The sequence below is a fragment of the Lithobates pipiens genome, unplaced genomic scaffold (genome assembly GCF_037356315.1).
Source record: "Lithobates pipiens isolate NorthernLeopardFrog02 unplaced genomic scaffold, aLitPip1_a1.2 Scaffold_8, whole genome shotgun sequence".
Classification (NCBI taxonomy): Eukaryota; Metazoa; Chordata; class Amphibia; order Anura; family Ranidae; genus Lithobates; species Lithobates pipiens.
Window position 1 is genome coordinate 549,479,008 of NW_027507903.1, and position 13,059 is coordinate 549,492,066.

A 13,059-nucleotide genomic window follows, 5' to 3' on the forward strand; every position below is an offset into this window, starting at 1 on the left:
CACCGATCCTCTCTCCTCGGTGCCGGAACGAAAAATACCGACACGGAGGAGAGATTACATCACTTCCTCTCATGTGATTACATTACAGGAGAGGAAGTGATGTCACGGAGCATTTTCATTCGTCGGGAGCGATCGCGAGGGGGTGGCCATGAATAAATGGCCGTCCCCTCGTCCGGGATCACTCCCGAACGAATACCGACCGCCGCGGGCACCGGGGGAAGGCAGGGACGTACATGTACGCCAATATGCCTGCCCGTGCCATTCTGTCGACGTACATCGTCGTGCGGCGGTCGGGAAGTGGTTAAATGCTTGTCAGCTGAGCTCCCATGCAAGAAACACCTTGTGCGTTTAGCCTTTAAATGCAAACCTGTTTGGTCTGTCTTTGGATAAGGACACTAAGGAGATCACAGGGGCTAAGATTACTCTCCTGCCCTAGAAAAAGAAGGCTCGTGCTTCTACTGGTAGGTTATTCATCCCTCCTAGTCTTCCGATGCAAAGTTTAAAATTTGAAAATACTTTTCTGAGAAGACAGATCTGCAAACTAGCTAGGACTTGTTCCAAGGTCTCTTCTAAGTGATTTGGTGCCCCCAATTTTAGGAGTGGAAAATGTCTGTGGGCTTACTGGTCCTCGAAAATTTTAGATGCCTAGGTCTAGAATGTCACTTCCAGTGGCTACAAACTGGAGTTTAGCACTCTTCTTCCTTTTTGCATTATGTTGTCAAACTTACCTTCTTCTCAATCTTGGCTGGCTGATCTGCTTGCTGCTGCCCATCAGTTCTTGTTTCAAAGGGTCATTATTCCTGTACCCACAGAAGAACATTTTCAAGATTTCTATTCTTAACTTTTCAAGTTGCCAAAAGGAACAATGGAGTTCTGCCTATTCTGAATTTCTGAATTTTAAGACTTATGTTTTTCCTACATGTGCAAAACCTGCCAGGTTAGTTATTGCCTCCCCTTTCCTGGGGGATTTTCTGGCCTCAGTAAATATCTAGGATGCTTACCTATGCATTGCTATCTTTCTGCGCTTTGCTGTTGACCAGCTGCAATACCAGTTGTTTGTTGTTCTATCCATAGTCTTCTTGCTTCAGGACAATTCTTTTCCTTTAATCTCATATCTGGGCAATTAGGCAGGGCTGTACTCCCAGTCTCACGCCACACCATTGAAACTCAGCATTCCGGCACAAACAGACCTTTTACCTTTTCAATACCCCCTGTGTTTGATCCCCTAAGGCCAGATTAAAATGGTGGATTTGGATTTCTGTCCCAGCTCTGGAGTTAGGAAGTCCACAGATTTGCAAGGTTCTTGCATTGGTGGATGCCAACCTCTCGAATTGGGGAGCAGTCTGACATCCATGGAGCTTGGTCGTCTGACGTTCACATTATTTTACACCTTACTGCCCCTTCAGATTCTTGTTTCCTCTGTTATGCAGGATCCAGATGGAGGACATTTCGGTGAGTCTCATGGTACCCAGTTGGTTTAGGAGTACGTGGTTCTCAGACACAGATCGTCCAGGCTTTCTGTCCCAAGATCATATTTTCCATTCTTCTTTTGGGTCACTGGTGTTAATGACATGGCTGTTGAACACTTAGTTCTGAGGCACTGACTTTTTTTTCGTAAATCCTACTCGGAAGGCCTGTTTCAGTTGGTACTAGTAAAGGAACATTCTTCCTAGAAAGTACTCCATAGAACAGTTCTATCTTTTCATCAACTTAGTGTGAATCAGCATGTTGGTTTTAAAATGCCTTTCAAGTACAAATCTTGGCCTTGGTTTTTCTTATTTTTAGACTGTTAGCCTTGCACTCCTTAGGGCCTTTACCCAGGGCATAGCACACCGTTCTGCCCCTATACGCCTTTGTGTTCCAACAGAACCTGTCTGGTGCTCTCAGTTCTTCACAAGTTGCTTTTGAACCTAGAATATTCCCCTGTCTAACTTTTTTTTTGCCAATACCTATGTGCAGAGGGTCTCTGAGTTGGCGGCCTTTTCTTGTAAGGAGCCTTTCTTGGGCTACACTCACCCTGACAGTTTTAATTAAACTTGGGAACTGCTCACCCTTGGTCAAGTTCCTTTGTGTAGCGAGAGTGCTATGACCCGTGATTTTGAATGGTTAAGAGTGCATCATGCCCGGGACTACTTGAAGAGGTGGTGCCAGGCTTGGTTCACTTGTGGTTCAGTGCTGTTGCTTCAGTGTGAGTGGAAAACATGCCTGATTATAGAAGTACGATCACTGTGATCTGGTTGGCAGAGGTGATTATGCAAGTGTGTCTGGCAAAACTTGTGAGTGTAAACCAATAAGGAGGGGGAGCAATCTAACTTGGGCATTGTTCAGTTCAACTACAGTGGGAATGCACCCTAAAGCCTGGTAAATGCTGACAGTTTTTTTTTTAATCAAAAAAAAAAAACTTGACAGCTCTTGTTGGAGCTGCTGTACTAACCATCCGACAGTAGATGGATTTCCCCCGCTAAGCTGTTGTGTTCTAACAGGGGGACCCCCCCGCCAGAACACTCCAATCATTGTTGTCCGCCATTGTCTGAAAGCACTGATTGGGAGTCAGTTGGCTGCAGCTGCTGGTTTTTCAGCATGCTCAACGACCGAAGCCGGTCGGCTGTGTGATTTGTTTTGTTTTGAACCGCCAAATGTCTCCCAACATTTGGCCCTTGTATATCTGGCTTTAGTGTTGCTCAGGCACAAGTTGTTTTTTTTTTTTTTTTTCTTTTTTTTTTTTTTAAAAGCCTATTGATTCCTTTCTCACAAAGGTGGTCTCTGCTTACTTTTTGCCTTAACCAGGACATTTTCTTTAATTCCTGCTCTGAAACATCCTATGGATTTTTTTTTCACTCTCTAAGACCCCTTTCACACACTGGCGCTTTTCAGGCGCTTTCACGCTAAAAAAAGCGCCTGAAAAGCTCACGAAAAACTTATTAAAATCAATGAATGCTTTCACACTGGGGCAGTGCGTTGGCAGGGTGGTGAAATAACGCCCCTCTCCATTGAAATAAATGGAAATCTCTTCAAAAACGCTTCAAAAGTGCTCAATGTTTTACTGACAGTTTACAAGCGCCTCAGTGTGAAACAGTCCTTAGACTTTACCTCCAAGCTACTTCCTCTTTTGGGCAGTCGGATTCCCCATTCTTCTTTAGGGTATTCACTGGGTTCCCCTGCTTCTTGCTGAGCTATAATCTGAAGGATTGTATTCCACTTTTACCTGTTGAAGCACACTGTGCCAGATCTGTCACTTTTGCATTGACTTTTCAGCATCACGCAGCCTTTTTTCAGATTTGCACATTTGCCACCTGGGCTTCTGCTCATGCGTTTTTTTTAAGTTTCACTATTATTATTATTATACACAATTTATATAGCGCCAACAGTTTACGCAGTGCTTTACAATGTATGGGGTTACAACACAATTACAGTACAGTTCATTACAAAAGCTACAGGAGGGCCCTGCTCGTAGAACTTTCATTCTAAAGGAAGGGGTGGTGGTACAAAAGGTAATAGCTTCAGAGAATGATTTGATGTGGGGGTGGCTCAGGGACAGTTGTTAGGTGGGTGTGGGATAGGCTTCCCTGATTTAAATGAGTTTTCAGGGATCTCATAAAGGTGCACAGGGTAGGGGCTGATCGGACAGACTGGGGCAGGGAGTTCCAGAGAATGGGAGAGGCTCTGGAGAAGTCTTTAAGGCGAGCATGGGAGGACGGAACAATGGAGCTAGAAAGTAGGAGGTCCTGGGAAGAGCGGAGGGGACGATTTGGGCGATATCTGCAGATGAGGTTGGTGATGTAGATGGGGGTGATGTTGTGAATGGCTTTGTATGTTATGGTTAGCATTTTGATTTTTACACGGTGGGGTAGGGGAAACCAAAGAAGGAATTGGCAGAGAAGGGCGGTAGTCACGGATCGATTAGTGAGGTGTATTAGTCTAGCAGCAGCATTCATAATAGACTTGGGGGGGGGGGGGGATAGCCTGCTTAAGGGTAGGCCATTAAGGAGAGAGTTGCAGCAGTCAAGGCGGGAAGTAATGAAAGAGATAACGAGTTGCTTTGTGGTGTCATTTGTCAGGAAGGGTCGAATTCTGGAGATATTGCAGATGTGAAGGCGGCAGGATTTAGCCAGTGATTGGATATGGGGGCTGAAGGAGAGGTCAGAGTCGAGGATTACACCCAGGACCCTGGCATGTGTGAAGGGACTAATGGTTGTGGTGGTGTTAATGGTGAAGTCACGGGGGGGGGGGGATCGTGAAGGAGGAAATATAAGAAGCTCAGTTTTAGAAAGATTGCGTTTGAGGAAGTGGTTTGACATCCATACTGATATGTCATTCAATAAGTTTGAGATCTGTGAGGAGATCGAGGGGGTGAGTTGAGTGAAGAAATAGATCTGGGTGTCGTCGGCATAAAGGTGGTATTGGAAACCATGGGAGTTTATCAACTGGCCCAGGAAAAGGTATAGAGCGAGAATAGGAGGGGCCCAAGGACGTAACCTTGGGGTACCCCAACAGAAAGAGGAAGGGGAGCGGAGGAGATGGATTTGTAAGTGACACTGAAAGTGCGCTGAGATGGGGTTGGGTGACCCAAAAAAGAGGGCAGCAGTCATGATGGAAACAGCGAGGGGAGGCCCTGGTTTGCTTTTTCTCCAAGAGACGCATCTAACCCTTAGCACAGCCCCACTGTTAAACAATCGGAAGTTCTCGGCATACTACCACTCCTTTCATACATCATACTCTAGAGGGGTGAGTGTTTTTGTTAAGAGGGGCACGCATTTTCTGTGTAAGGAGTCCTCTATTGACAAAGAGGGGAGATTTGTTTTCCTATATGGCCTGGTGTGCGGGCAGCAATATATCTTAGCCAATATTTATATACCCCCTCCCTTCAAGTTGGAGGTAATGTTTAAATTACTGACGTTTTGCCTAGATAAGCCGGGTGTCCCATGGATAGTAGCAGGCGATTTCAATGAAACGATGGACTCGCATATGGACAGATTTCCTGCACCAGCGGGGGTTAGAATAGGGCATTTGCAGGGGTTTGTCTCCGAAATAGGACTAAATGACCTATGGCGAATACGTCATCCTCAAGCAAGGCAGTACTCTTGCTTCTCCAGTACCTATTGCACATTATCAAGAATTGACATGGTACTGGGGAATAAAGAAGCTGCGGAGGTAGTACAGGATATAGAATATGGGGCAAGAGGGGTCTCAGACCATTCCCCCCTGTCCATGACAGTGCTTTTGGGTGCTAGAACAGGTCTAAGGGAGTGGAGGATAAATCCTGGCTGGTTGGTACTAATGGGCGGCTCAAGTCCCTCTCAGGATAAGATAGGGGAATTTCTTCAAATAAATAGGGGCTCAGCCCCTCCGGGTATAGTCTGGGATTCCCTAAAAGCCTATATCAGGGGTACATTAATACAACAAGTCGCAATAATCAAGAAGAAAGCCCGAGAACAGGACCTAGCAATAAGAAACAGTTACTCAGGCGGAGCAAGCATATATAGTAGCCCCATCGACTGCAAGCCAGCAAGAATGGTTGGCTAGTCAACAAGTCTATAAAATGTCTCTTCTAAAAAAAGCAGAGAATAGGCGGATATTCCAGCGCCAGCACTACTTTGGCGAAGGAGAGAGGGTGGGTAGAGCCCTCTCCCTTTTGGTCCAAACTAATGGAGCGCCAACAGTAGCTCAGGTAATTAAGACCCCAAAAGGAGACCTAGTTTCTAGCCCCCCTGCGATCATGAGGGTACTCCAGGATTACTATAAAAACTTATATAAATCCGCCATCCAGGGACGAGGTAATCTAGCCACTGACTTCTTACTTCAGACAGCAATTCCAACATTATCAATAGAGGACAAATTATCCCTCATGTCACCGCTCACGCTGGAGGAGTTAAAAAATGCAGTAGCTGCAATGCCTAACGATAAATCTCCAGGGCCAGATGGCTTACCAGTAGAAATCTACAAACGCTATGGGGAGGTGCTACTGCCGGAACTTTTGGCGACATTGAACTATGCATTGTAAGCGGGTGAACTTCCTGCCTCGATGCTAGAGGCCAATATTATCTTAACTCTGAAGGAGGGGAAGGATTCCCAGGAAGTCCCATCATACCGGCCGATATCACTGCTATGCTCGGATATTAAAATACTAGCCAAGGCACTAGCAACTCGGTTAAACACATATATCCACAAATTAATACACCCAGACCAGTCGGGATTTATCCCGGGTAGGTCAACTAGCGCTAACATCAGAAGAGTCTTCCTCAATATTCAAATACCCAGAGACAATGAGGGATTGGGAGCTATTTTAGCACTAGATGCCACTAAGGCCTTCGACAGCCTGGAATGGGGCTATTTGTGGAAGGTGTTAGAGAGGTTTGGCTTTGGCCCCTTATTTATCCAGTGGGTAAAACTACTGTATAATAGACCTAGGGCCAAAATCAAGATGGGCACCGAATTCTCTGAAACATTCCAGCTGGAGAGAGGGCTGGTATTAATATGTAGGCGGGTTATAGATATATTATTGTAATATTCAACCTGCTATGTAAGCCGTTTTGTATAATCTATAATATTGTTATTTATATTTGAAAAACTATCAATAAAAATATATTAAGTCGAAAGTGCGCTGAGATAGGTAGGAGGAGAGCCATGATAAAGTAAAATCGTGGAGGCCAAGGGAGTCTAATTTGTTGAGGAGGAGCAAGTGGTCAGCTGTGTCAAAGGCAACGGAGAGGTCTAAAAGTATGAGTATGGAGTAGTGGGTGTTGGTTTTAGCAGTTAGTAGGTCATTGGTGAGTTTTAGTAGGGCAGTTTCAGTAGAATGTTGTGGGCCGAAGCCAGACTGTAGGGGGTTGAAAAGGTTGTTGTCCATGAGGTAGCGACTCATTTGACCATGGACAAGGCGTTCGATGAGCTTGGAGGCAAACAAGAGCAGCGAGATGGGTCTTAAGTTGTTCAAACAGGTGGGGTCTAGTGAGGGTATTTTTGAGTATGGGGGTAACCAGTGCATGTTTGAGCAGGGAAGGAAAGGTGCCGAAGGAGAGGGAGAGATTGAAGATGTGGGTTAGGGAATTGAGGATAGAGTGGGAAGGTGGTCGCAGTAATTGTGAGGGAACAGGATCCAGGGAACAGGTAGTGAGGTGGGCCATGGAGGGGAGTTTATTAACTTCATCTGTGGTAACTGGGCAAAAAGAGGAGAGTATTGAGTGGGGTGTTGGACCTTTTGGGTAGGGGAGGAAGTTGAATACTGGATATCTCATTGTGAATTGTCGATTTTGCTATTGAAATGATTGGTAATCTGTTGAGCGGTAAGCAAGTTGGTGGGTGGGGCCAATGGGGGGTGAAGTAAGGAATTAAGGGTAGAAAAGAGGTGACAAGGTTTGGATGAGAGGGTTTTGATGAGAGTGTTGTAATAGGGTTTTTTTTAGCAGTGTGGAGGCAGGAGCTACATTTGAGAAGGGCAGATTTGTAGAGGTAAAAGTCTTGCAGGGATTTAGATTTACGCTATGCTCGCTCAAAAGCACGGCTGTGTCTCTTGAGACTTTTGGTGTCATCTGTTTACCAGGGTTGTGGCAGATGAGGCCTTGTTCTGCATGTAGAAAGAGGAGCAAGTACCTCTAGGGAGGATGACCGCGTGTTGTAGATGGAAGTGGTTAGGTCTGGGCAGGACAGTGGTGCGATTTTGTCATAAAGGGCATCAGTAGCAGAGTGAAGAAGGGAAGGGTTGAGGTTGCGAAAGTTTCTGCGGGTAGTGGTTTGTGGGTTGGCAGCATGGGATGTAGGAGACAAGGAGCGAGTGAAACGGATAAGGTTGTGATCAGAGAGGGGAAAGGGTATGTTAGAGAGATTGCAGGGAGTGAAGCAATGGGAGAATAAGAGGTCGAGAGTGTTACCATTGGAGGGAGTGGTGGTTTGTGTCCATTGTGTTATCTTAAAAGAGGAGGTTGCAGGAGTGACCAGCCTAAACCCTCCAATCACTAGGCATATGTTCATGCTTCCTGATGGCAGTTTCAGTTGTCAGGTGTTAGACTGATCTGTGTCTGTCAAGCCTTCTTGACCAGTTTGTTTACTGTTTGTTGGCTTTGTTTACTGTGTTGCCCACCCTCAGTTGGACTACTTTTGCATATCCTAGTCATAATTAAAAAAAACGCTAGTGTTATGTACTGTACTACTTGGAAAATAGATTTTCTGCTTACCCGTAAAATACACTCTTTGGAGTACCGTACAGGGTCTTCCCTCTGCTCTTAAAAAATGAGGTTTGCTGGGAGTGGGAGGGATTTATGTGGGGGTGTCCCAGCAGCCTTCTTTCTTTGCTAGTATTCAAACACCTAAATGTAGCTTCATATTACCCAGTCATAATGCTTAAAGGAGAAGTGTGGGTGATAAAAAAACAAACATACATACTCGGCTATGTGGTAGCTACATTGGTCCATTGCTGCAGCTGAACAGAGAACCTTAACTCTCAATCACGACTCTCAGCTCTGCTCCTCCAGCATTCACTAGAGGTCTGGCCTTTGGCAGGGCTGGAAACGGCTGTCTCAGGCTCCCAACAGTGAGCTGAGAGGCAGAGCCAGCTGCTGGTCAGTCATCTGGGTAAATTTTGACCACTGATCAGTCATTTGGGTGGTCCTCTGACCCAGAAGAGAAGTATGGCCAAAAATGTGTTGGCCATAATTCTTTTAAAGAGCCCATGTCCCATACTGTACGCCAAGATTTTGGTTTTGCTGGTTAGTCAGAAATTCTATTTTACATTAAGCCGATATATTCAAATGTATAGCTAAGAAATATTTTAGTCATTTTTTTTAACTAAGATTCTGCTATGTAGATCCTACCATAAAGCTGGACTGACTGCTGATAAGTATTGGCTTCTTTGTTCCTTTCTAATGTATAGTAATTTGTAGACTGCAGGTGTGGCCAGGATATGCAGCTAGCATACGCAGGACAGACGGAGGCCTGTTTCTTATAGCGGACATTACCCACAAGATTATCCGAAATGACTCGGTACTTGACATCATGTAAGTTAATTTTTTACGCAAGATATGTTTTATATCTGTAAAGGACTACCCATAGATTGGTTTATATTTAGATAGGACTGCCCATAAGAGCTGTTAAGGTTTTTTTTTTGCTTCCGAAGAGAGGGTAGTTGAACAAGAGCATGAGGGAATAGCGAATATCCATTTTGAGCTTACGAATGATGTGTTATCCACAAAGTTCTATTTGACCTTCTTGGAGGGGGAGCAAGTGTGGAACACATCACGCAGAGTGGATATAGTATTTTTATTTATGGGCACATTATAAGGACTTCTCACTAAATCTTATACAAAGACTTTTGTAATTGATCTCTTGCTTTTATGCATTTGGTGGGAGCTGTTTTATAGTATACAATCTGTCTTAACCGTACACTTAATTTCTGATTGGTGAACATGAGTACTTTATTGATGGGATTTCATTATTTTTTTTATATTTGTAATGATTTATATTGTGATGTTTAACCACTACAATACAGGGCACTTTCACCCCCTTCCTTCCCAGCCCAATTTTCAGCTTTCAGCGCTCTCGCTCTTTCAGTGACAATTGCGCGGTCATGCTACACTGTACCCAAATGAAATTGTTATCATTTTTTTCGCACAAATAGAGCTTTATTTTGGTGTTATTTATTCACGACTCAGTTTTTTTTTTTTTTTGCGATATAAGCGCAAAAATAGCGGAAATTTGGAAAAAAAACTATATTTTCTTTTTTCTATTTGAAAAGAAATCCAATAAAATCAAATTTTGTCATAAATTTAAGCCAAAATGTATTCTGCTACATGTTTTTGGTAAAAAAAATTCCGTTAAGTGTATAATAATTGGTTTGTGTGATCACGGACATATGTACGCAAATGATCATGTACATATGTGTGCAGGTGATCACGTACATATGTGTGCAGATAATCATTGGGACATGTGATTTTAGTGGGACATATGTGGGGGACATGTTTTTATTATTAGGGACATGTGTTTTTATTATTTGGGGACATGTATGTTTTGGGGACATGTGTGTTTTGGGGACATATGTGGGGACTGTGTTTGTACTGTGTTGTGTGTGTACACTACACTGATGATCAGTGAGTAAAAAGCTGTAAAAAGCAGCCCATACTCACTGATCATCAGCCGGCTGCAGCGATCTGCTCTCTTCTCCTCAGCGGTGACTTCCGTGTGAGGAGAGGAGAGCCGATTGCCTAGCAACCGGCTGTTTGTTTACATCACATGACGGCCGTGATTGGACACGGCCGTCATGTGATCAGGAGGGCCAATCACAGAGCCCTCCTGCCGATCTGAGATGTGCCGTGTCCGGGTGACACGAGCACATCGGGATCGCGCCGCTGCGCGGGCGCGCGCGCGCGCGCGATCCCGCTGCTCCTGAATGACGTTCCCAAACGTCCTATCAGGAGCAGGCGGCTCCCACCCGGCCGTATATACGCATTGGCCGGGTGGGAAGTGGTTAAAGTATTTATAAATAGTTTTCACTGCATTTGCAGTATAGGGACATCTAGTATTGTTATAGAGCAGAAAGTTTGACAGTCAAGTTTTTTTTGCTGCCTAGACTCTGGTAGGTGGTGCTCTAAAGAAAACTATAACTTCTATAGAGTAAATGGGGAAACCGGAAACGAAGCCCCACACCTCGCTTTAGAATCGCTGGTATCCATGCCTCGATTAGATGTATAAACCTAGGCAACCATAAACAAACAAAAGATCAACATGCAAGCTTTTTGTTTATCTTTACCTTGGTTTGCACACAAAACAAAATATAATTTCTTTATCGTACATCGTGGGACACTGAGCCTAAGTAATAACTTAATGGATTATGGGCCACCTTCAGGTGATGGACTCTGGTATACCCAATACAGGAAGTTCACTCCCCTATATAACCCCTCCTCCTTCCAGGAGTATCTCCGTTTTTTTTTTGACAGTGTCTAAGGTGTTGGTAACGAGTGAAGATGTGCTCTAAGGAGCTCCAGGAGGGATCCATGCGAAATGTAAATAACCTCCACATACCGGATCCATCCAAGCCACTGAGGCCAAAGTGGATGGTACCCAGGCCTCGCATAGAAGAATGAGGTTTAGCTTGAAAGCCTCTCTTTTGAGGGCTGGACCCCAGGACTCTTTGGTCATGCTACATTACCTAAAGTTGATCCTGAGGGGTGCAATACAGGTCCAAAGGAGTGGGAACCCTTATAATAGGGACCCGGTCTTTGAAGGTTTACTAACGCAGCCCGCTGTGTTGGATGAAGTTTTGGATCTGTCTGTTTTCAGCAGTTTCCTGCAGCGAGGAAAAGGTAAGGGAAGAAGCCTGGGAACTAAAAAGCCAATTTATGCCTTTTTATTCCATATGAAAAACATTGTAATGTCTTAAAATCTCCACTAGAGGGAGTAAAAATACACATAACTTGGTACGTTGATTCTCCAGCGCTGTGTCCCGCTATAAACAGCGTGTGTGTGTCAGCAGCAGGAGGGGGTTCTTAATTGAACAAAGATGTTCCTTTCCTCTCTGGGGGAACTAAGAGGCTTGGGGGTAAGCTTATTGTGTATAAATTGCTCCTGTTAAAACATGCAGGGAAAACGCGCTGGGAACTCCAGTCATGCCTCCACACTGTGGTCCTCTCCGGAGATACCAGATATGGCAATTGGAACCAATTGATGGTGCAACTGCTTCTCACACTTCAGCCCCTGTATACGTGACTGAAGATGCATTTTCCTCTGCCCTGCAGGGCCTTGAAGGAAAGTTAGTGGCTTTAATCGCATCCTCCATCCAAATGGATGGGAAGTGTGCTAGATCCCTCTCTCCCACCCCATACCCTTTATCAAGGGAACAGTGGGTACAGGATGAGGTATTACCCTCAGACCATCATGTGGAAAAACAAACTGATTATTCCTCTGTGGAGGAAGCAACAGTTAAACCTTTTTCGGCCTCACAATCGGAGAGATTGCTGGTACAAACTCTTACGGAGATGTCTCGTTCCACTTTCTTGCTACCTCTAACAGAGTCAGCTGAAAGTTTGGTTTCTTCCTTGGGTTCTATAAAACTTTTACAGCCTTTTCATGCGTTTCCAGTCCATGCATTACTAGAAAAGCTTATTTATGCTGAATGGGATCACCCGGATACGCATTTTCTCCCTCCAAAGAGATTCTCAGTTCTCTATCCCATGGAGGAGAAATTCACCAAAAGATGGAAGGTACCAACAGTTGACCCTGCGATTTCCAGTATGAATAAACGTTTATCTTGTCCAGTAGACAATGCACAAATGCTTAAAGATCCAACAGATAAAAAGTTGGAATTCCTGTTCAAATCCTCTTTTTCCTTGGCAGGGGCCGTTACTCAGCCTGCAGTCGCTAAAGGACCAGTTCAGAGAGGCCCTTAATGAGGTCCCTTCCCAACAGGCCCGTGAGTTGGCCGAACTACCAAAAGTATTATGTTTTTCCATAGATAATATGAAAGACTGTATTCATCAGGCTTCCCGCCTTGCTCTTGCGCTAGTACACATGCGTAGGATCCTTTCGTTAAAAAATTGGTCAGCCGAAGCACCTTTCAAAAGGCTTCTGACTAGTTTCCCTTTTCATTGAGATTAACTATTTGAGGAGGCTTTGGATAAATACAGCCAAACAATTTCTTTTGACTGGCAAAAGAGTACTCTTCCCACTAGAAAGTATAAACGTCCTTCATTTAAACTGACTTTCTCCTGTGCCAGGGGCATCTGCCTCTAGGCAGTGGCGACGGCCTCCGCCGTCACGCTAGAGGAAAACCTCAGGGTCAGGCCCAGGCACAAAAGACCTTGAGCCGTAAATCTGCAAAGCAGAATACTAAAGCCTCATTATGAAGAGTCACCCCGCCTCGGGGGGGGGGGGGGGGGACTTCTGCAATACTCAGAAGTCTGGCAAGAGGCACTTAATGACAGATGGGTCATCTACATGGAGTCTCTAGGATACAAACTAGAATTTTGGGAGTTTCCACCGTCCCATTTTCTGAGATCAAACATTCCCAAGGATTCAAGGAAAAGACTATCTGTTTCAAGAATTAGACAGATTACTTGCTTAGGGGGTAATCGT

At 44.7% G+C, this 13,059-nt stretch overlaps 1 protein-coding gene across 2 annotated transcripts in view; it reads left to right on the forward strand.

Moving 5' to 3' along the window:
- PIWIL2 (piwi like RNA-mediated gene silencing 2) overlaps positions 1 to 13,059 on the forward strand; it is a 666,930-nt gene that overhangs the window by 331,684 nt on the left and 322,187 nt on the right. The window contains exon 10 of one of the 2 annotated variants that reach the window (XM_077469839.1): positions 8,877 to 8,990. The exons of the other annotated variant lie outside the window; for it this stretch is intronic. Within the exon in view, the coding sequence (XP_077325965.1) occupies positions 8,877 to 8,990 (114 nt within the window). The remainder of the gene's footprint in view (positions 1 to 8,876; positions 8,991 to 13,059) is intronic. 2 annotated transcript variants of the gene reach the window in all.